This window comes from Emys orbicularis, chromosome 7, assembly GCF_028017835.1.
Source record: "Emys orbicularis isolate rEmyOrb1 chromosome 7, rEmyOrb1.hap1, whole genome shotgun sequence".
NCBI classification, from domain to species: Eukaryota; Metazoa; Chordata; order Testudines; family Emydidae; genus Emys; species Emys orbicularis.
This window is the reverse complement of record NC_088689.1, coordinates 59,528,981-59,553,167: the sequence shown is the minus strand read 5'-3', so window position 1 is coordinate 59,553,167 and position 24,187 is coordinate 59,528,981. Positions and strand designations below refer to the sequence as shown.

At 41.4% G+C, this 24,187-nt stretch overlaps 1 protein-coding gene across 1 annotated transcript; it reads left to right on the top strand.

The window, feature by feature from the left end:
• Positions 1-10,291: 10,291 nt before the first annotated feature.
• LOC135881542 (mannose-binding protein-like) lies at positions 10,292-13,462 on the top strand. The gene is made up of 4 exons (XM_065408207.1): positions 10,292-10,490; positions 11,103-11,210; positions 12,332-12,415; positions 13,089-13,462. Exons 1-4 carry the CDS (start codon positions 10,292-10,294, stop codon positions 13,460-13,462), a joined length of 765 nt encoding a protein of 254 aa, XP_065264279.1.
• Positions 13,463-24,187: the final 10,725 nt, after the last annotated feature.

The window sequence follows — 24,187 nt, the reverse complement described above, 5'->3', positions numbered from 1 at the left end:
ATTCCCTGTGGAATCCCTGGGAGCAATGGTTTACCAGGCAGAGATGGGAAGGAAGGTCCAAAAGGAGAAAAGGGAGAGCTAGGTATAACAATATAAAAATTTCTCAGGGCGATGCTTAGCCAGAAGAGCCCTAGGGACAAAAGGTTTCCTTCCTACTAAAGAAACTAGCATTAAACTAATTATATGTTACAATCATATGACCCCATTTATCGTCACTACTATGAACAGATTGTCCCCATTGCAGACTTTTTTTCAATAAACTCAGGTCACACTGAAATTCCGTAAAATAGTTAAATTTGTGAGATCACACAGTAAAACATAGCGATGCTTTAAGCATTAAAGAGGACATTATTTAGTGCATAAACCAATCTCTTCTACCCTTAGCAATAGGGTTCAAAGGTTACATGATTTTCAGCACACAGTCAGCAATTGTTACTTTTCCCTATAAACCTTTCCCTGTGTTTCCAATATACCTATGCAAGCACAACTGCTGTGTTGCACATATAGAAAGTTAGAAGAACCTTATAATTCCATTTGCTCTGTGAGGTGTATTCCACTGAATAACTCCAAAGTCCTATCAATAAGGTACTTCTTTCCTAACAGCCATGTGGAATTTTCAGGCTCCAGAAATGCAGAGCCTGATCTTGTAAACACTTACACAAGGGAGGGATCTTTTGTCATGGAAATCATCCCACTGAGGTCAAAAGGGAGGAGTCTGAAGTCAATGGGATACGTACACAAGTAAAATAATGTACATGGGTATAGGCTTGCCAGATTAATCATGTGTCCATGCATATGTTGCACATGAATAGACTGTACAGAAATGTTTTGTGTCAGATCCTCAGCTGGTATAAATAAGGATAATGCCATTGAACTCAATGATCTTCTTGAGAAATTCAAAAATCAGCAGAACTGTGCTGCTTTACACCTGCTGAACATTTGGCCCACATCTGGACACACTTAGACGCATTTCTGGAATTTTAGTGAAACACGGGTATTAATATTTTTATTAAGAAATATGTTCTGTCCAGATACAAACTTCTAAACCATCTGCAGGTGTTCTGATCTGGCTTTCTAATTTGAGTCCATTAGGGTAACTGGATCAAGTTATGAACTTTGGATCATCATCAGGATCTGAACTTCCTATAATATAGGGTATCCTTTGGGGTATTAGAGTTTGTGCCCATCTGCAGCTATGGCAGCAATTGCAAACTATGACAAGGCTGAAAAATTAAATTACTCACTTGCTGTATTTTGGTCTTTCTTTTTCATTCAACTCCTTGGTTGACAGGGTTGAGAGGGACACAGGGTCTCCCAGGAAAAGCTGGACCCTCTGGGCCAAAAGGCGAGAAAGGTTCAGTAGGTGAAAGAGGACCAACAGGCCTTAGTGGAGGCCAAGGTAAGCAGACCAATCTTTTGAGATAATGGTAGTATACGTGAAGAAGTGGTCTAACTAGAATAGACTATGGCCTTTTTTGAATTATGACTGGTTTGTGCAAAAACTTTACAAATTGCGTTAGGTGAGCTTTGTCATTTCTGTATGGAGGAGCAGAAATGCTTCGAGGTTTCTCTACATGATGAAATTGAGAAGCACGGCTATAAGTGGAATAATTATTTTGTGTCATGACAACAATAATTATTCTGCTATAGCTATTCCAGTCAATTTCCAAAGGAAAAGAAGCACTTAGAGGTGTGGGAATGGGGCAGTCCAGAAGATTTGCAAGGCTTAGAAATGAGCTAGGCCTTGGAGGGTCACTTGGGGGATGGAATTTGATAAACTTGAACTTCCAAGGGAAGCCTCTTATGGGGCAGGATGGACACTACAGTAATATCGATAGGTGGAGCTCGAGGGTTCACCCATCACTAGACTCATGTATTATTAAAACTGATAAAGTGACAAAAAATTTCTAATTGTAAGTTTTAATGATTAAAAGTTAAAAGCCAGCATTGCTGTGGGTATTATTGAGAATTACAACCTGAGGGTAGTTTCCCTTTCACTCAGAGTAGAGCTGTGGCTTCATAGTACCTGCTCTTGTAAAGAAACTCAGAAATACAAAGCAACGCCTTGGTAATGTTCTACCAGTGATTTATTACAGGTCTGAGAGATGGTTTCACTGAGATCTTGCCTTTTTTTAAGTTCATAATTTTCAAAACTTTTCCTTGTTATAATGAGACAGTATGAGTAATGCAATTATGTTATCGCTCAGAACTTAATCATCTTAAAATTCAAGTGAGGGAGTTGCAAGCACAACTGAAGGCCTTGCAAGCTACTGTCAGCAAAGCCCAGAAAGGTAAGCAGGGTCAAGTGGCATGTTTTCCAATCACTGACAAATGTGCGCAACCAGAGAAGTGATGTTTAGATCCAGCTTCAGATCTGAACTCCCTGGAAGTTCAAAAGGGTTCTGGTTGAGGCCAGTCTTTAGTCACTGATACTTTGAACCTTCCATCTATTGTCTGATGCTTTTGTAAAGGAATTCCATTCTGATGCATAGGGAAGTAGGGGGCCACTCCTGCAAACAGTCAGTCCCACATGTGTACTTAAACGTAAGTGGAGTCCTACTGAGGTTAACCAATGAGATTATTCTTAAGTAGGCTTGGCAGAATTCATTTTTAATATAATTTTGACAGATATCAATGTTTATTTTTAAGCATTTTTATTTTTATTTATTTAAATTTTCACAGTTGTAGGAAATTATGGGGGTCAGACAATAATGGCAGTAGATGTTGAGATTCAAAAATGTGAAGCATTTTAAGAATTAAAACACAAACTATCAACATCACACGTCATAATATACAAAGTAAATATCCTTAAATCAAACTCTAATAAGTTCACAAGCAGCATTTTTCTTACTTTGACTATCCATAAATTTCTATTATCGTCTAAGGAATTATTTTTTGTCAGCTTGTGTTTGTATGGTGAAATTCACATTGATTGACATTTACCAAGAAAAGTCGAATCCCTTCAAGCCTGTTGTTAAATTTCTGTACATGGGGGATAACTAATGGATCAGGTGCTAAGATCCAATCTAAGGTGGTTCTTAGACTACAAAAGTGTTATTTGTATAGAATCCATGCTGTGTCCAATATGTCAGTTTAGCTGTCGTGTGGACAAAAAGAAGAGTGGGAGATAATTGTTCTATGATCTTTACATCAGATGGGGCCTGATTCTGCTCCCATCAAAGTCAGTGGCAAAACTACCATTGGCTTCAGCAGGAACAGGCTCTTAATAATATATAAGGACATGCACTGATGCAAACTGAGCTGAAAGTATTATGGCCGCAGGCTTCTCCCTGTGCCCTACCCCTCTTGATGGGTGTAACCTTATGAATAAGTGCTACACTTCTATTCCAAAAACACTACAGCTTACAATAGTACTGCTGCAGTGTTTGCTCATGTTATCTAGCTGTCTGTGTGTGTGCGCACGCAGGTGATGTCCCCACCCTGCTCCTCACACAGTGTGTGGACACAAAAGAAGAATCCCCAAATTTATCCCATTTCTGGGGTTCACCTTTATTATTAATTTGGGGCAGGATTATAACTCACTATACACCTGCTCAAGGGAAGCCATTCACCTGCTTACTTCTCCTCTGGAGCAGGTGGGCAAAGAGAGAGAAGGGAAAGGGACAGAACCTTGGCTCCATTCCACCCTTCTTGCTGACCAGACTAACTGCGCCAGTGCAGCGTGAATAGTGATTTATTGGTGGTATAGCCAAGCAGTAAATTACTATACCCCAGTAATAAGGAGGAAACGGGGGAGGAGGGGTGACTGAGCCCCAGTGCATCTCAGAACTGTTCCTGGATAGTTCACCATACATACACACCCTCCTTCAGAGCTGTGCCAAAAGTCACTATCCAGTCCTTAAATAACAATAATACATCAACTGTAAGATTTCTCCTGTGTGTGTTTGTTTCAAGCGTTTTCCCCTCAGGGCCCTGTAGTCTCTGCATCTAGGGCTCTCAATAAAAGATTAAACCCCTTTTAAACTCCTGGTTTGGAGCTAATAGAACTCAGCTGCCCTGGCATCAGAACACATCAGCAAAAATAGCTGTGCATCTCTACACAGAGTTCTGACATTAGGGTTAGCTACAAAAGAGCCCTTTTTTCCTACGTAGGCTCCCAGAAGCAGCTTCCCCATTATAGGATGATGAAAGTAACGTGGATGTACTATGCTAATGTGTTTTCCTAGTTCTGCTTTTCCCAAATGGCATGACTGTCGGTGAAAAAATATTCAAAACTGAGGGCTCCGAAGGCAACTTTGAGACTTCAAAAGCTGCATGTACCCAAGCTGGTGGCCTGCTTGCTTCTCCAAGGAATTCTGCAGAGAACAGCGCAATCCAACAAATAGCAGCTAGGCATAAAAAAATGCCATTTCTTGGAATAAATGACATACAGACAGAAGGCACATTTAAGCATCTAAATGGTGAAGCATTAGGATACTCAAACTGGGCATCAAACGAACCAAATAATTCTGAAGGAATAGAGGACTGTGTAGAAGTACATTCAAGTGGCAAGTGGAATGACAAATCCTGTGCAGAGAAACGTTTAATAATTTGTGAATATTAATCTACCTGCCCTTTTGGTTATTTGTCACTTAGTACAAATGTACATACAGCTTTACATATTGTTAATTATATCAATTTACAGTAGCCCTACGTTTTGGACATTGTGCTGCATCAGTAATGTAAAACATACAGCTGTCTACTGAATGTGAAAAACTGTGGTCCAATAAAATAATCATGCAACACTGATTAATGTACTGAGCTGGTTAAAACTGGGGATATAATACAAATGCTGTGAGATGGTTGATGCCCACTCATTTTCAGATTGCCACCTTTCCATACAAGGACCCATCCTGGGAAATCCATAGGAATTAGACACATGGCATGTTTGTAACTTAAAAGGCTACAAGATGTTCACTTTGTTCCATATAGAGCCACCTGGCAATGCATTATCTTGACAGGCAGGTACTTGGGATGAAAAGTCAAGTGGCAGAATTGAGATTTCAGGATTCCCTTCCATCTCTATTTACAGGCATTTCAGTATCTAGGATCTGCTTGTTACAACCTTTTTAATAAGTCACTGTTGAAATGGAAAACTCTAGAAGTATTTGAGTCGCATCCCAAGGGTTGCACTGGTTTAACTAGATCAATTTTATTGCAATCTATTCAGTTAAACTTTTCTAATGCAAACTAGGCCTGTGTTTGTGTGTTTGGATTAGAACTTGGCGATTTTTTTCAGCAAATAGTAAATTCACAAAAAAAATCATTTTGGGGGCAGAGGGACCACTGAAATTATTCATAAATTCAGGTCACATTTGTCAAATAGTTTCAGCCAAAAAAATGGCAATTTTTTGTGAAAACATTACAACTTTTTGTTTCTATCATTTCAAAATTAAACATTTAGATGTTTTGTTTCAGAACAGTGCTTCATTTAGAAATTTAGCTAAGGGGGGGGGATTGTTTTGAGTCAATTTAAGTGTTTTGTTTGACCCCAAACTAATTTTTCCCTTTTCTTTTAATTTTGGTAAAAAAAAAAAATCAGTTTTGGTTTGACCCTCAAACTGAAAAATCAATTATTCACTCAGCTCCTTAGTGTCTCTCTCCAGAACCTTTCCCCAGGCTCTGCCTTTTCTCCCCATGAGCCAAAACACCAATTGGTTAGCCATCAACAGACACCCTGAGCGGCCAGCTAAGGGACTCCTTCCTTCTCCCCTGGTCTGAGAGAACTTTAGGACCCAGAAACTAAACCATGGGAAAGGAGATGACCCTGCTATTGGAACTAGCTCCCTGCTGGGGAGAGAAATCTAGAGTAAGGGGGTACATGGATACTGTGGGCCAGGTTCCGTGAAGTTGGCGGAGGTGGCATAGCCACTGCTACTGCCAGTCACTCCTGCATCTCAGCATAATGTCTTATCCCTGTGGCTTTGATTCATTACACAAAGATGCTCATTGCAATGCCAACTCTTCCCATTTCAGTTGCCATCAACTGTTCCCCACAACCAGCGCTCCAATCAACCTCAAGCTGCCCTTCTCTCTCACCACCAATGAGAGATCCAACCTCCTTCCACACTGCCAGCTGGTGACTGGCACTTAGAAATCATACAGCAGTGAAGAAATTAATTTAAAATGGCCTTGATTGCTTAAACCTTTTACCAGAAGTTGCTCTTACGTACCCGACTTCTCATCAGTAAACAAAAATAATCAAAGAGGTTTTTAGCAAGACAAATATTTCCCACAGCTAGTTAAGACCCTGCTGCAGGGAATGCCAGACATAGCTGGATGTTGTCGAATGGTACAGAGTGTTAGGAGAACAACATTGTGTACTCTTCTATTTCCTTACACAAAAGCAGCTCCATTTACTGGAATGAGAGGGAAAAAAGTGTTAAGGATAGAAATGTGCAACGTTGGGCAGGGGGGCGAGTTGATGATTTTAAATTAAACTGCAATGTGGCCAAGGTCTGCATGAGGTGAAGCAGTCAACAGCAAATATTTTCCTAAAAACCACATCTAGTACCAGTAAATAGTGAGATATCGGGTTCAGTTGTGCAATCCACAGAGTTGTGCAAGGACAGTGATAACAAGGGAATACCTTTAGTCAATATAAATCTCTTTTCACTGCCTCTGTTAGCAAGTTTAACATACTCTTGCTTTCTTATGCAGCTAGGGAGAAATCCACTGGATTTGTTAAGGTTTCTTGTACACTGCATTCAGTTACATCATCAGTCAGATTAGCTGGCAGTGCGTCACATTGCTTCATTGTGTATTGGGTAAGTAAAGGTAGGTGCTGGTAGGTAATTATTAAAATTTGAGCAAACTAAAGCTTTCACTTTCCGGTTTGGATACAGTGGGTCAGAAGGAATTCAGACAGTTATTCTGCAAGCAGGTGTGACTGGCTGATTTCTGGGTCTTGCTGCTTCCCAGTGACCTCAACACGAGAAAGGTGATGATGACTCTGTTTGAAGATAAATTCTCCCTAATAGCTGAATTTGTGGACTTTCCCTTTTAGAATCTCAGGTTTCTGGGATAACAGCCCTTTGTTGTGACTCTTGTGTCTATGGGGCTGCCACTGGGATTTTCAGGGCCCAAGCCCAGAAGCAGAATCAGGGCTACTGTGGTCCTGTCCCACAGAGTCAACAATCCCGTACCAATCTTTTTGCTCCACTCCCTCTTGCTTCAGAGCATTCAACCCTTCACCTGTCCCAACTCCCTGAGTGTTTCCTTCTCCTACTACTTGCCTCTGTCCCCTCACCCAGCATATTGTCCCCATTCGCTGTTCCCCCTGCTCTCTGGCCCCTCTTACTAGTTTATGTTCTCTCCTCTTCCTCTGTTTTTGTCCACCCTTGTCCCTGGACCAGTGTAATAGTTCCATGGCAGCAGTGGGCTGGTCAGGGCTCCTGGTGCTGTGTGAGTGCAGACGGCACGCTATCTTCACCAGCACTCACCCCCCTGTATTGGCTCTCCAAAGTAATTGCATCACCCTAGACCTGCCAATGAGGTAATGCCAGTCTCAGCTCCCCTTTCTCACCTTATCTTTACGCCCAGGTCTGGGGCAGTGGCCTCAGTTTCCTGTCCCGTCGCCCTTGGTGTCAGTGGTGGGTTTCGATATGTTGATGAATTGTAGTCAGAGTACTTGGCTGTGTCACTGTGAGCACACATTATTTCATAGGTGGCTTATTGATGGTACAACAACAAAAAATCTATTGAACTTCACCTACTGAAATATGAGATCCTGCCTGCTACTCATTTTCAAAGCTAATCGTGAATAGTCATTCCAGAAAGTCTGTTTCTCTTTCACCCAGCTTTCCTTATAACTGGCACTGAGAAATACCTCTTTATGTTACATTTATTCCACTTCTGTTTTTTAAAGAGTACCAAGCACTGTATAGAGTAGGCAGAGGTCTCTTTTTTCTCAACTATTTCTTGCCGTACCTTGGACAAGTGGGGAGCATCACTTGGGACCAAATTCTGCTCTGACTCACTCTGGTATAACTTTCCTAAAGAGTCGGTCTCAAATTCTGCCACCCTTACTCATGCTGAGTAGTACTTTACTCCATGAGAAATCCCATTTGAAATCACTGGAACTACTCATGGAGTAGGGTATTACTCAACATGAGTAAGTGTGGTAGATCTGTCTTTTTGCTATTTCTGTGAAAAGCAATTCCTTGCTTGTTCTCTTCTGTTGAGGAATCAGCACTTGGGGGGAAAATGGAAAAAGTCAACACAAGAAGAGCAGCCATTTGTGCTTCTTACCTAAACCATCAGCAGGGGTGTTGGGGCAGAAAATCTTCAGGACTTTTCTGGGGTGCTGCACAGGGAGTGATGGGACCAGCTGGAGAGTCTTAACACCATTTTGCAGCAGCTAGGCAGGCACTTCAGCTCTCTGTGTATGGAGATGAGAGGAACAAAGGAGCAGCGGAGAACTGAATAAGAGGGTACGTATGTGTGGGATGCCAGGGCAGGCAAGCTGCAAAACATCAGAAGGAGTCTTAAGCACTGGCAGATGAGTAAGCAAATAGCAAAGGGAGGGAGTAGGTGAGGGATGATTTTTGGAGGGGCAGCATCAGGGCTTTCTTGGAGAGATGAATAACTTGTTATTTTGAAATTGTCCTCACTGTTACCTTATGGCCTCATCAGCTGTTACTGAAACAATGGGTTGCAATGAGTTTTTCCTTCAGTGCTCACTTTTCTTGTTTCTCTTAATTTCTCATTGTTTCCTTGTTTGGAGATGAAGGGAGGAGAGCATGGGAAACTGGTGAAGATTGGAGAGGAACACTTTTTGTTGGAAGATTAGCAAATTATCATGCATGAGTCATGTCTCCTCCCAACAAAATGTGTTCTAATGGTTAAAGCAGGAAGAAACAAGGCTGTGATTTCCTAGATCACATTGTTAGCTCTGGGGATCAGTGATCTGTTAGCTAGTGCCAAGGAGCTCAGTACTCCACAAGTAGGTCCAGAAGTAACTTTTGTTTTTAGCTCTGTGGAAGAATTGTGCATTAGTCTTTGGGGAAAGGAAATATGGGAGTCAGGCTAAGGACTGGATACATTTTTGTGAAGCTTAAAAAGAAAGAGCACTAAATCCAGGTCCCACTGTCGTTAATGGCAAAAGTCCTATTGCGCTGGATTTTCTTTTCCCTTACACAAGTTTTATACTAACTAGATCTTCACTGACTTAACTGGCATTACTCCTGATTTTACACTGACTGGCGGATGTGAGAGGAAAATCACTGGCTTTCAGTATTTGGCCCAACGAACTAAAAGTTGAAGTAAACTGGTATTCATGGCAGTTTGCTGTTTATTTCAGCTCTATACAAAATACTTTAATTCCTGGACCTGATTGCCTCAAATTAGAGACTCATTAATCAAGCTCAATTAGTGTGTACCTTTTGCAGAGAGTTAGCCACACAATGACTTCTGTTGTTGTCATCACTTTGATATGTGCTCCCTGGAGTCACCATACATGGAATCCAAGAGTACTTCAGGAATGATACCTTATTTACATGCAAAACTCAATTGCTCATCAAGTATTAATTGGGAAGCAATCAGGCAGCAGCTACGTGGAAACAATGAGTCAAACTCATTGTATTTTAATGTATTTTTTATTTGCATTGGGATTAGTGATGAGTAGCTATGTAGAGGAAAAGAACGTGATGAGATGTACTTCACTCCTGATATCTGTGGAGCCGTAATCACACATTCAGGCATAATAGCTGGTTGGTTTAAATTCTGGCTTTGGGTCTGAGCAATCCCCAGTTCAAATTCCATATGAGTCCTTCAGGAGAATGAATCCCCTCGTACTTTTACATTTAAAATAAGAGAGAACAAAACACTAATAAGCTCATGAACTGGCAGGAGAATGGACTGGAAGACCTATTCCAATAGGTGTTTTCCTGGTCTAACATCTACAGTCTGCTATAGACTTCATCATGTAGTCTATAACAGACTACTGACTAAATCTAGGGCTTGCCAGATTCTTTATCTTGTAGCTCTTATTGGGCTTCTTTGAACTGAACTTCCAAATATTCCCCTTACCCAGTCACTGCTCACAATATGAATCAACAAGGCCCAAATAGCTCTCAGAAATCTCCCCTCACTACTATCCTGCCATCATTATTTTTAAGGATCTTTAACAATGCTTGTGTGGTGTAAAGGGGCCTTAGTGCAAATGAGAACCAGGTCCTAAGAAACTTGACCTCGGTTGTGTATCTCCTACACAGTGACAATAGAACAACCTATGTACAGATGCTTATGTGATTATTCCTTTTTTATTAGTCACAGATCTACAGGCTTGACAATGCATCTCTGTCAGCCTTTCAAAGCTCTGGTTCTGGCCGTGGCATTGATGATGTCATCAGGTGTGGATATAAATAAACATGAAGAGAACATGAATGCATGCCCAGTCATTCAATGTTGTGCTCCTGGAACCAATGGTTTATCAGGCAGAGATGGAAGAGATGGGGAAAAGGGTCCCAAAGGAGAAAAGGGAGACCAAGGTAAAGTGCTGTAATCATTTACTAAGATTATATCTGTGACCCGTCTATCAGTCCCCTTGGGGCTATCATCCTTTGTCTTCTGCCTTCCCTGGGTCCTTCTCTGATTCTGTCTCTCTCTTGGAACTTTAAATGTTCTCTCTTTCCTCTGGCTGCTTTTAAGTAGGCTCTTATGCCCCATCATGAGAAAAAGCATCCATCAATTTCACTTTCCCCTCTAGCTTTGGCAGAAGCCCTGCAGGCTGTTCTATGCAGGCAGGTCCTTGTGCCCAGTCAGAGCCTCATTAACTTCTACTAGGTGCTCTACAGATGTGGGGATCTGCTTGCACGGAGCAGCTTGCAGGATCAGGGCCCATGTTTACAAAGCACTGTAATGCATTTACAATGCTATTCCATGTATATGTGATTTATAATAAGAATAGTTGATTAACAGTTATTCTCACAGAATCACAGAAGTTAGAGCTCATTTGTAGATCTCACAGCAGATTTGTTTCCTAAAGTGAATTATTGAATGCTTTGTCCAGTCCAATTTTGAATATCCCAGTAGAGCTGGTTGGGAATTTTTCATCAAAATATTTTTTTTTGCTAACTGATTTCTTTTTAACCAAACACTAGGAGCAGGACTGAGGGGTTTGCAGGGTTTCCCTGGAAAGGCAGGACCTCAGGGAACAAAAGGAGATCAAGGACCACAAGGCGAAAAAGGACAAAAGGGAGAAAGTGCAAGTGAGAAGTCGACTCTCTCTGACTCAGGTATTCTGGTCAATATCTGTTGTCACGTTTTGCATGGAGAAATTTGGTAGGCTCATGGCAATGTCCTGTATTTCTTTTCATCACTATTTGGGGGTGAAGAGCTCTCCCAAAGCTTTGGGGAGAATAAATGGTAATTGACATGTCACAACTACTGTATAGGAGAACAGGGGACAAACCCAAGCAATATGGAAATAGTCCCTGAAATGTGTTCACACGACTCACCTTTGCCTACAGAGGAAACTCTAGGGGATGTGTTATTTTTATCTCCTCCTCTTTTAAGATAACTGATACTTTTTTCCCCTTTTGCTCCTCTTCCCAATCATGTTTCCTCTTTGCTTTCCATCTTTGAGTGGAACACATTTGTTACTCTGTAGAAACACACTTTAAAAAATATTCTAACTGGAAAAAAATGAATCCCTAGAGCTATCCCCACACACAGATGACTGATTCTGATTAAGTGGAAGTGGTGACCAGTGACAGAGAGAAGATCCCCATCTGATTAGTGTGTGTACCAGTACCCAGTTTGAAATGATGTTTGGGTTCCCAGTGAAGAAAGCAAAGATGTTATTTTTAGAGCTGGGTGAAATTTTTCATCCAAAATTTTTTTCAACAAAAAATGCTGATTTAGGTCAACCAAAACATTTTGCAAATCCGTGTCAATTTCACTCAATTATTTTGATTGGGGAAAACAAACAAATTCTGAAAAAGTCTGAAATGTTTTGTTTTGACACTTTTTAAAAGAAAGTTCAGGTTTTTTGTTTTAAATTTTCCTTCAATTTCATTAAAAATGTTAAAAGCTCAAAATCAAAACAACACATTTTTCACAAAATGTGGGGGTTGTTTATTTATCTGTTTGTTTTTCATTTTTGTTCTTGTTGTTGTTGTTTAATTGCAAAACTGCCAGTGAACCAAAAAATCAGTTATCACCCAGCTGTAGTCATGTTGTGAATATTTTTGGAGTTGGCGACCCCTGGTTAGGGCATCATGCCGCCCACCCATACGGTAGCAGTTAGGCAACTGGCCAGTCCAAAGGCAATGATTGTATGGTAATTTTGAAATGATTTATTACATGACTCCCCAACTGTTTTTCTTAGCATTTGATGCTCTTCAAAGACAAGTAACTGCTTTGGAAAAGAACATCCAGACTCTTCAAGCTGACGTTAGCAGACACCAAAAGTGTGAGATATGTTTACATTATTGTATTTTTGGGGTGCGGAGAGGGAGGGGGGAATCTTTGCAAGTAAAGGGGTGATAATAGCAGCTTAAACACTGTACAGCCTTCTCCCACACATGCACTACTACTGGCTCAGTTGCACTGGTGGTAGCAGTGATGGGAGCACTAATGCACAGGGTCCTAGACATCATTGCCATAGGGACATCCTGGGTGAAAGAGCTCAGCTGGTTGCTGAGAGTGGGTTGTCTTCATCTGCTCTAAGCAGGCTTAGATGACACAGTGAATAAAGTATAAGTTCCGTCTTCACTAGCTCTTCCACCATATATGCCCGAGGTGAATTTTCCCTCATTTTAGTGCAACAGAGGGAAATGCTACTGTGTATTCATCTCCCTTTCTCTGCAGTACAATTTTATAACATGGTTTTTCAGTCAAAAAATCTCCGTTCATATTTGTCCTGGAAATCATTCAAGAAACCAGCTAGCTGCTGTTCTGTTTCCAAATAGTTGCTGCTAGCAGTTTCATCTATAACGTTGGCAGAAGTCACATTATTTGTATAAGTGTCGTTTGTTACTTACAAAGTGCAATTAATGTGCCTAGTGGGTAAATTCTTACAGTGAGATTAACTTCCCCCATAACGCATGTAGAATTTTCATTTTAATGATCTCTTTTGTTTCTAGTTTTTTCTTTGCGGTGGGTCAAGAGTGTTGGTAAGAAAACATTTATGTCAACGGGCACAAAAGATTCTTTTAAAAATGGAAAATCCCTGTGTGCAAAAGCTGGAGGTGCACTCGCCTGTCCACACAATCATGCTGAGAACACAGCCTTGCGAGAAATATTGAAGGATTCAGAACAAGCGTATTTAGGGATGTCTGATGTGCAAACTGAAGGCAAATTTCTGTATCTGAATGGAGAACCTGTAACTTACACAAACTGGAACACGGGAGAACCAAACGATAACAAGAACGAAGACTGTGTTGCAATGTATGACAATGGAAAGTGGAATGACATAGTTTGTTCAAATTCAGAAATGTTAATTATTTGTGAATTTTAATCTTTTCCCATGATACGTTCTGTCACATTCCAAAGTCCATTTAAAGCAATGGAAATGCTCCAATTGACTTACTTGGTAGAGCTGAATAAATAATGGATTTTTCAGTTCAGTGACCAAACTGAAAAATCTGGGCTGGGGGGAGAGTTAAATTCAAACTGACACCAATTTTTTTTTTTTTTAATTTTCCCTCTCATTGTATAACTTGAAAAAATTTCATTTAGCATTGACCGGAATGTTTTGGTGAACTCGCAATAATTTTTTTTTCAAGTTATTCATTTGGATTTGATTGTTTTCAGGTACTTTTCAATTGCTCAGATTTGAATTTGAAATGCTGTTTTGAAACAAAATGTCAAAACATTTCGACATGGTCAAAATGAAAATGTTTCAACTTTAAAAAAAATCATTTTTTACTATTTGTCAAATTTGACCCAAATTCTCAAATAGTTTTGGATCACTGACATTTTTGACAAAAAAATCTATTTGCTGGAATTCACCCTGATCTACTAATGGACTAAGGGCCCCAGAGTTTAATTCAGGGCTCAGGAAGTTTTATATCTAGTCTAATCGCAAGGGTATATAGAGTGCAACAGATCCAGAGCCGCAGATCACAACTGGATGACAAAGGGCTGCAAAGGTGATAACATTTCCAGTGTCTGGCATGAGCGAAGTATATTCAAAAGATGGGAAGGGTGTTGAATAGGTGTCATTGTTTTTCTTGTTCAAATAATATGCCATCTAGGGACAAACCCCTGTATAGTTATTTATTCTCTCTCATGCTTCTGTACTAACCTGAAGTATTGTCATCTCCCAGGTACACTGCACTGGAAGAAGTGCTTCTTTTTTTGTCAATGGTTACTGGTGCAGATGACCATGTACCAAAACAGCAACTCAAATACCCAGGGATATGCAGTATTGCTTGTTTTGTGGTCAGGGAGAAAATCCTCTTCTGTCCCCACACAACCTAGAAAAAGTCACAGTTTGTTCTGAACAGCTTTGTGCACACAGGACATTCCCCTAAAGAGTAACCAAAAATAGAGCTTCTTGACAGTTGTTTTCTCCTTGTCATAGAGAGATTCAGCCTTGAATTCCCTAATGAAAACTTAAAGGTAATTGTTCATTCATTAGGAATTAAGTTGCATTGAATGTAATAGCACTAGTGCTAATGAGTGGTGCTCAGATGGCTGGTTGATGTACCTTCTTCGGGGTTCCTGTGTAATTAAGCATGAGGAAAGCCTTTGCTAATGAACCAGCATCCCGTGGTTCTTCTCTCTAGGAACAATCGCAGTTCTCAGCTTAGAGTTAAGATGCAAGCTTGGAGCACTCTGACTACATCACGCTATTGGTACATTCTTGTCCCTTTTTGTATGTAAATAACTGGCAGTGCATAATGTCCATGGTCCTATGTGATTTCAGCCTTTAGTGATGACATGGCTCCTAATGTGTGTTTACTCTAGTACTAAAATTAATTGAAATAATTGTCACGTAGAAGCTTGAATGCTATTATGTCCTATGGATCCTTACGCTCCATAACAAAAATCATTAACATGCAGAGTATTCCTGGAGCATTAACCACTTTCATAGTTTTCCATGCAGCTAGGGAAAACTGCAACATGCTATAAGAGAGATCTTAAGCGCTGTATCTGGTCAAAAGAAGACTATAACATTAAAATACATTTAAATGTGTCCTATGTGTAATCAAAATTACAATCCAAGAGGAAGATGCTTTTTTGACAATCTAGTTTGACACACAGAAAATGCAGCTCACCATTTGAATGCAGCAGAAGGTAGGAGACTCTCAATGTTGTTACATTACATCCAAGGGCTTGACTCCCTCATAATTCTCGAAATGGCCTAAATGTGATTTAAGTGACTCAGAGGCTATTGCTGGCCCTCTGCATAGGGGAAACTTTCACCCAGTATGCACTGTGATGAGGTGACCACACCCCTTGCTGGATTATTCAGAGCAGGTTAATTCCCTGCAAAGGGAGCCAAGCATAGACTTTGTCACACCCTGTCAAACTTGCTGGGTTTGGTAATTAAGGAAAGAGTTTCCTTAATTAGTTTCTGGGCATGAAGACCGACCAACGTTTGGTCTTGACCAGGAAAAAGCAGGAATTGTCCAGCTCTTCCTCTCCCCAGCCTCAGGAGACATCAGAGCTGAGCAGGTCTCAGGACTAAGACACAACAGGGGGCTGGAATGAGGACTACTGCAGTCCTGTCAGAGGACTGTACCATTGGACTGAGTCTCACAGCTATGGCTGTTATGTTTTTCTTTACTTTATTTGTCTTAGAAGCAGACAAGACAACCTGTGTAGGAAGAATGAAGTGGATGTTTGAAGCTGAAGCAGATGACTGCTTCATTAGTTGGGGTGTTGGGGACGTAGCATGTAGTTAGACTGAGAACTCTCCTACATATCAGTGGTGCCTCCTGAAAGTGATGAATGGGCACCCCCACAACCAAAATGGAAAGGACTCTTTCTGAAGCCCAGCACTGTGTTTGACTGGTGCGGTTTTCTGTTTGTACTTGTATACCCTGGAAGGGGAGTACCTTTTAGTTTGGCCAGAGAGCGAACTGCCCTACCAGCAGAAGAAGGCTGCAGGAGGACACTGAGCAGCTCCTGCTGACTAAGGGGTAAGACAGCCCCAGACAGCACAAAATGCTATTTTTATCTCTTAACAGAACTTAATGTGCAAGGGTTCTGAAAGCACAGCTGTCTAAGATACATTGTTAGACTAGCAACTGACACTGAAAATCACTAGCAACATTCGCTACTATGAAGACATTCATATGGCACCTAATACATTCCATTCCCTTTCAAAGAGTAAACTCCAATCCTACAAACACTGCCAGATTTAGGTCCTGATTCTCCAAGGTGCCAAACACCTGTAATTCCAACTGAAATCAGTGGGAGATATGGGTGCTCACCAGCTCAGAAAATCAAGCTCTAGGGCTCCTATTCAGGAAAGTACTTAAGAATATGCTTAACTTTAAGCAAATGCTTCAGTCTTTTGCTGAATCAGGGTCATAGCCTAACAAACAGAAATAGCCCCACTGACTTCACTCGTCCTTTCAACGGGACTATTCCAATCACTTGGTAGTAAGTTTTTATAAGACTCGGCCCTTAATTTTTCACCCATCTTCAGACAAAATCCTCTAGTAAAATCCTCCTGGGAATCTGGATCCATGCACTTGAACAAACGCAAACTCATGCCAACTATCTTCACTCCACTCCTGTTGCACTCTTACCGCTAGGTGGCATTATAACACATAACATGTATATGCAAAATGTTGTAAGAACTCTTTGTTCCAAACCAGTCAGCCAGAAAGGAAGTACCCAACTACACCTTTCTCTTGGGGAAGGAATTTGAATATGACTTTTCTTCTCAGATAATATAGCCAGATAATAAACACTTTGGAAGTCTGAGGGTTTGTCAGCCTCTCAAAATATATGAGTGTTTTAAGTTACAAAACTAGTTGAAATTCACAAAGCCCTCCCTTCTCAACAGCAGTATTGCTAACCCCAAGCATTCAAAAATCATGAGTCAAGATCCAAAAACTCATTAGATTAGCTTTAAAATCATAATTTTTTAAAATAATATGTTTAGGGTTCTCTTTATTTGCCTTCTGCGTTATGAGCCTTTAAGTTTAATATTTTCAACCTTTCCTCTGCAACCAGGAGGGCTAGAAACCTTTTTCTAAGAGTCTTACATAGTAAGCTGGGGCTTTAGGAAAAACTTCAAATAGCATCAGACTCAGCCATAAATCATAGTGTAACTCTTTCTTTTCAAGGATGAGACAACTGGAAAAATGAAGGACACCTGTATTCCCAGCTAAAGTGATTTCTGTGTTACACTTAAGGGACAGAATCATCACCCAAAAGCACAAGCTGGCCCATGTCAGTTGACTTGTATGTGAAATACGTCAAGTTAGAGTTACATTAAGATACGTATGTATATCTGTCCAGTTTGATAGATAGACATGTTTGTATGCTATTCACCTAATATTGGTTTTTATAATATGCACTGCGTACAGATCTCTCCACTCTGGGCCTTTTGGTATGTTTTGTAGACTAGAATAGAATGTGAAAGAATACTACATTTCCTCACTGCTAACACTGGATCTGAAAAGAAGTCAGAGAGGCCATGAAAGAAGGAGTAAGAGTCAAATAATGAAACTGAATTATTGCTTAAAAATTTTGTTGTCTCAGGGAAACAAAAAGTAGCAAATATTAAGTTGTTGAAAATTGTGAGCAGATTCTCTTTTAGCAGTATCCTTCTACTTCCAACCAAGTCTAAATCCACTATTCTGTAGCAATCCTATCCTCTTCCATGATACAGTAGCAGCCATTGTGGTATTAATTTTATATCTTCTTTATTATTATGACTAGTGAAATCTTTTTTTGCACAGATCAGGCCACAGGGAGCCACATTACAGCAGTAGAAAGGTAATTATTGGTACTGGAGAAGGATATATATTTTCTAGAGCATATGCAGATCTGCATTATATTTTCCTTGTCATCATTGGTAACTGTAGCGGGGTGGTTACCCCGCTCCTGCCCTGAAGGGCTTAAAACAGACCAGAAGAAGGCTGTGGCTGGGGCAAGAAGCCTGGGCTGATTGGGGAAAGTGGGCTCAGCTGTAGCCATGCCCCAATCAGGCCCAGCTGGCCTGTTATAAAAAGGCTGTGAGCCAGGAACCCAAACAGTCTCTCTCTGTGCTTAAAGGGAGATGGGCCTGGCTGCAGGGAGCTAGAGACAGGGTACCTGAGTGGAGCAGGGCTGGGGAGCTCCAGCCTGGAAAGCCCTAGGCAGAAGGCCAAGGGGTACTGGGGGTTGCAGAGGGCAGTTCGGGGTAGGCCAAGGCAGCAGGTCCAAACCCAACCTTGCCAGTGATGAGTAGGCTGATACTGCAGTCTGCCCCAGAACGGGGGGGCTAGATGATGACTGGCGGTAGCCTTCTACTGAGGTGAGGTGAGGATTGTGGGTGGGGGTTCCCTGGGGAGGGGAAACCCTAAGACTGAGGGGTTACTGCCAGGGGGCAACATCCCAGGTAAAAGGGCACTGGGGTCCAGGGAGGGACACGGGGGCCAGAGGACAGGCAGATCACTGGCCTGCAGAGGGCGCTCTGGAGCTGGAGCGAGCTAATTCCCAGATGTCACCAGCAGGAGGCGCCACAGGGGTGAGTCCCCACTGTTACAGTAACACAACTTGGTAATTCTCAAGTGAAATGTGTTCCTTTTCTTCATTAATTGGTGTCCTGCAGCTATGAAAACTAGGGCTTTTAAAAGTTTTTTGTGTGAGGTTTTTAGTTAATATTTATGATATGAAAATGCAGGAAAGACTTCAGTCCCTAAAAGACAGGCCTCAGATATTTATGTCAAGAAAGAGACATTCTACAGATATGAAGAATCCTTTTGTTCTCCCGGCTACAGGGATCAGAGAGTAATTTGATCGCTCATCTGAGACTGACTCCAGAGCATTGTGGTGGGTTTTGTGACCTGTTCACTTGGAGTTTAACAAAGATGATCCACATATTTTATATCCATAGGCTATTTGTCAGCCATTAGATAGCACCAACTTTCAGTTACTGATCAGTGCTATATTTGGACAGGTATCTTGCAGAAAATGTGAATGGTTCCATCTCCCCTGGCCAAACATCTGAACCATCCAGTTTCCCACAATGAGCATCTAAAATATGCCACACACAAGTGACAGACATGAGAAATCCATTTGTGTGGGCAAAAGACTCATACCTGTGAATGATAGGAGCCATCTTATCTCTTGAGGTATTTGCCTATAAGATGTCTCTCTTTTTTTAAATCCATACTTTGTTAAAAAAGATCTTGATTTGAAATTCTAAAAGTGAAGGAGCAAAAACCATAAATAGAGTGACAATTTCAGAATTCCCTGCTTACCATCCATTCCTTGAAATGAATCTATATTCTCAATTATTTTTAACCAAATAAAAATATTATAGAATCATATATAAGTTTTGTGATTTGGAATAATTAGGGAACAGTAAATGTGGAAAATAAGTATAATCATCCTTAAGAGAAACGTAAAGCTTTTTAAATATAATTTATAGAGAATATTTTAATTAAAATGGAATGCTCCATTTTCTAATCCCGTCTCACCCATAATTACATATAGCCTTTGCTGGTTTAATAATGGGGGACTGCTGCACAACTTTTATACTGCTTCTTAGTGTTTTTTCTCAGTAACTGAAGGCTGACCAAACAATTACTTTGCCTCTTTAAACTGTGTGACCTGTGAAATTCATCTTGCAATTCAATATCACCTAATTGCAATGTAAATGACAATGTGCCTGGAGAATCCTATATGGACATGGAATGCAAATTAATCTTAGTGAGGTTTTTTGGGATGATTTGCTCAATACGATGAAATATTCAATATTGTTAGAAACATATCAAGCTTCTTGTAACCATAAGATGAAATTGCTTCTGTACCAAATACACCACACATTAACATTGTGCATTAACAAAAGAATAAGATGTTTTCTGCAAAAAACAGATGAGTCTAGACTGTAGACAGCTACAAAAACACTCCAGTGGCAAAACAAGTGTCAGAGGAAAAATATGTTAGAGTAGTGCAGCTAATGGGTGTAGGTAGAGTTGGTCAAAAATATTTCAGCAGATAGTAAACATGCCATGCATTTGTCAGGGCACCAAAACAATTTGAAAATTTGGCTAATAATTTCAGCTGGAAAAACAACTTGAAAACAACCATTTCAAAAATGTGGAAATAATTTAAAAAATTACAAGATGAAATGTTTTGACATTTCATTTGAAGATGAAATGTCTATTTGAATCAACATTTTCTAATTGGTTGGTCTGACCAGAACAATTATTTATTTATTGGTTTTTCATTTTGTCTAGAAAAAATGGGAGGGAAAATCAGTTGATTAGAAAATAACCTTTTTTTTTTTTTTTAAGTGTATTTTTTCGGTCAGACACCAAAACTGAAAAATCAGTGGTTCACTCAGCTGTATTATTTCTTGGATCTGTCATCTGAGATAACCCTTCAATCAGCTTCTCTCTCAGAGGGCGTTGAAGTCTTTGATCGCTTGGGTTTGATCCCACTTCTCTTGTTCTGGACATCTCTTAGAGGTCCTTTGTCTTCTGCTTGAGATTGCCTCCTCTAGGGATAGCAGCCTCATCTCAGACATGCCACAGCCAGCCTCTTCTGATCCTCAGTCTTGCCTTTGCTAATAACAGGCCCAGCTCTGGTGTAAATTTAGAGTATCTCAAATGGCTTTAATGGAATTATTCTGGCTATACATAGGTATTAGTGAGTATAATTTGGCCCAGAAGATCTGCAGACTTCCCACTAACAAACATGATAACATTGCTGTGATGATGAATTCAGTGAACCTCTGTCATATTGTTGGTTGACAGCAGGCTGTCCTTTTCAAAATAGACAAAATAATTTCAGGATTCTGGAGAGTATGGAAAATAGTAACTGGCATGTTCATTAATAGTTACTACTTGAAACTCCTAAACCACTAACAGCATGCATTCAAGCACTATCAGCTGTGTCCAGAGTCCTGACCTTTTCACTGCCCACTGTAGGTCCGCCTTTTTTAGCGGATCCTAAGCAACAGAGGAGGGGGAGAGAGCTTTTGAGCTTGGTTTCTACTAGCTGTCAGGAGGCTTAATGCAGAGTCCCTGATGACCACGTAATTGTTCATTAATTATAAATGAATTTGTATTTGCTGTAATAGCACTTAGTGAGGTGGTTATAATTAGTGACAATATGACTGGCTGATATACCTGCACGGGAGTTCCTGTGTAATTCAGCCTGAGAGCAGCATTTGTTAATCAGTTACTGGGGCTGGCTTTCTACAGAGGGGGCATAGTTTGGAGCTGAATGCAGGCTTAGGGGAAACTATCTTGTCACATTGGAGAAAGCACCTGCAATGCTCTTTCCCCCCCCCCCTGTATTTTGAAAGCATTTATTCTAAATTAAAATTGCAAGATAAATAGAAAATTGTTTCATTCATAAGCTGCAAATACCATAGGCACTAGCTAATTTAATCCACCAAATATTATCCATATTGTTTCCATTTCAATATATAAATGATTCACAGAAAAAGTTGATTATCCCTAGGGCATCAAGAAAGTTGATCGGTCTGTTATGGCATGTTTCCTGTTATGGAAGGGAATGAAGCACCATCTCTTTGGACCCTATGCTGCTGTTTCATCTGAAAACATGTGGAAGGAGGAAACTTATTCTCAAAACTCCATGGCTTTACTGCAACAGAAATTGCATCATCATTTGCATGGTGTCAGCGTAGCACCACTGCACAAAGAAGCCTCATCTGCAAATGAAGGATTGACCAATAGTCCACAGGAAAAGATAGTGTAGACCAGGCATCGGCAACCTTTAGCACATAGCTCGCCAGGGTAAGCACCCTGGCGGGCCAGGCAGGTTTGTTTACCTGCCGCGCCCGCAGGTTCAGCCGATCGTGTCTCTCACTGGCTGTGGTTCACTGCTCCAGGCCAATGGGGGCTGCGGGAAGCGGCGCAGGCCGAGGGATGTGCTGGCTGCTGCTTCCCGCAGCTCCCATTGGCCTGGAGCGGCAAACCACAGCCAGTGGGAGCCGCGATCGGCTGAACCTGCGGACGCGGCAGGTAAACAAACTGGCCCGGCCCGCCAGGGTGCTTACCCTGGCAGGCCGCGTGCCAAAGGTTGCCGATCCCTGGTGTAGACCCTCTGGAAATCAGCCAAGACGCAGCCTTTTGCCTCTAAGAAGCACTCTCCCAAACCCTTCAGTGCTGGCAGCATGGCCAGATCAGATGTATTGGCTCTAGGGTGACCAGATGTCCCAATTTTATAGGGACAGTCCTGATTTAGGGGTCTTTTTCTTATATAGGCTTCTATTAACCTCACCCCCTGTCTCGATTTTTCACATTTGCTGTCTGGTCATCCTAATTGGCTCCTGGGGCTTAGTTTTATCCTATGGCACCTGCAGTTAACTTTCTCTCCATGTTCTGTGACCCTGAAGCTGTTTCAAGCAGCAGTAATGTTCAACACTCAGCTCTCTGCTTCAGGGGAGAAGACTGTGGAGAGAGGTTTCTTGAATGTGTCCAGCTAGTGACACATTTTGATCCCACATTGATGAGCTTTGTTCCTGCAAGAGGCTTCTGGCAGGTCTGCAGTGGGAGAAAGATGCTGCTGTGTAACTGCTCTTCCCCATGGTGCCCGTCACCCCCATTCCAGCACTGGAGACCACTTCACGATGGGGAAACTTCAAACAGCTGAAGTTTGGTGTGGAATGAGCATCCAACCACTGAGAAGATTATTGGAACCACTGAACTCCTTATTCTCTCCTCCTTTAGTACAGAACGCCCGTGGCCTCCGATTCAGCAAGGTACTTAAGCATGTGCCTAACTTCAAACACATGAGTAATTCCATTTGACTTCAGTTAGGCATGTGCTCAGCGGTGTTGCTCATTCAGGGCCTTGGTCAGCTCAGGAATACAGCAGTGGTTAAATTCTGATATCTCTGATTGCAGCCTTAACAGGAGCAGGGGTGTGGGGGTGTGTGTGTGTGTGTGTGTGTGTGTGTGTGTTATGGTAAACTATATTATTCAGATCTTGTGACAGCTTTGGGTTCCTTTCAGATCCCCCAAGCTGCCCTATGTTGCTTTGCTTGTGTTTGAGTTCCTGTTCCCTAGATGCTTTGGCAAATGAAGGTGCTACAGTCCTTAACTAGTCCTGCTTGTTTACATCTCTGAATAATACCCCACCCTACCTTGTGGTTTGAGTTTGAAAAGATCCCAAAGAAGCTCCTTGGCGAGGCAATCAGAAAGGTGGGAGGTTGGGCAATTCAGTCCTGCTGCCCTCTCTATAGTGACTGCAGTCAAAAATCCAAATAGCTCACTTGGATCTAAATTGTGACTTTTAGACACAGGCCAGAGTAGGAGATGGTGCACAGCGGCACCAATTCAGAGAGAGCTCACTGAGGCACTATGCAAAATCCCTATCCAAGCACATGATGCTCCACCTTCCCCTCTTGAATGTGGTGTGTACCCCAGAGATGTAATGCTGGAGGCAATCCCTTTACTCCCTAAAGTACTCCCCTGGCTTCAGCTTGAGGCATGCAAAGGGAAAGGTTCCTTGTGCTCTGTGCTTCTCCCCCCCTCCCCCAATCCCGAGCACTTGCTAAACAGGCAGCTACACTCTAGCCCTGGGATAGGCCTTCAGGGGTTACTAACTCAAGGTATTACCCTGCTGCAAGGTCCTTTAAGGTAGACAGCCCAAATACTTGTCCATATTTTTATATTCAATCTCGAAACTTGTAGCTCCTTAATCTAGAGAAGTTTTAAGAAACACCTTGGGCTTGATTCTTTCCTACCTTGCCCAGATGTGACTGACTTTGCAAAGTGGGTGAAAAATGCTACAGTCAGAATGGTAGTGTAACCCACAGGCTCTATAATGCAGCTTTTTTATTTTCTGTACAGGAAGCAGGAGAAGCCATGGGAGCAGGAATGGATTTGTTCGAATTCTGTGCCCCTGCACACATGCAGTGAGCAGGGCAAGGTGACGCAGCTAGGAGGGCTAGCTCTTCTATGGCACTTTTTAGCAGTAGTTCTCCAAGCACTTTACAAAGGAAGTCAGTATCATTATTCCTATTTTACAGTGGGGAAACCAAGGCACAGGGCAGTGAAGTGCCCAATATCACCCAGTAGCAGAGCCAAAGCCTC

What these genes read in the sequence shown, in the direction of transcription:
- LOC135881542 (XM_065408207.1), top strand. Translation starts at nt 10,292, where the DNA reads ATGCATCTCTGTCAGCCTTTCAAAGCTCTGGTTCTGGCCGTGGCATTG. An exon ending in AGGAGAAAAGGGAGACCAAG is followed by an intron (nt 10,491 to 11,102) that starts GTAAAGTGCTGT and finishes ACCAAACACTAG; the next exon opens with GAGCAGGACTGAGGGGTTTG. An exon ending in CGTTAGCAGACACCAAAAGT is followed by an intron (nt 12,416 to 13,088) that starts GTGAGATATGTT and finishes TTTTGTTTCTAG; the next exon opens with TTTTTTCTTTGCGGTGGGTC.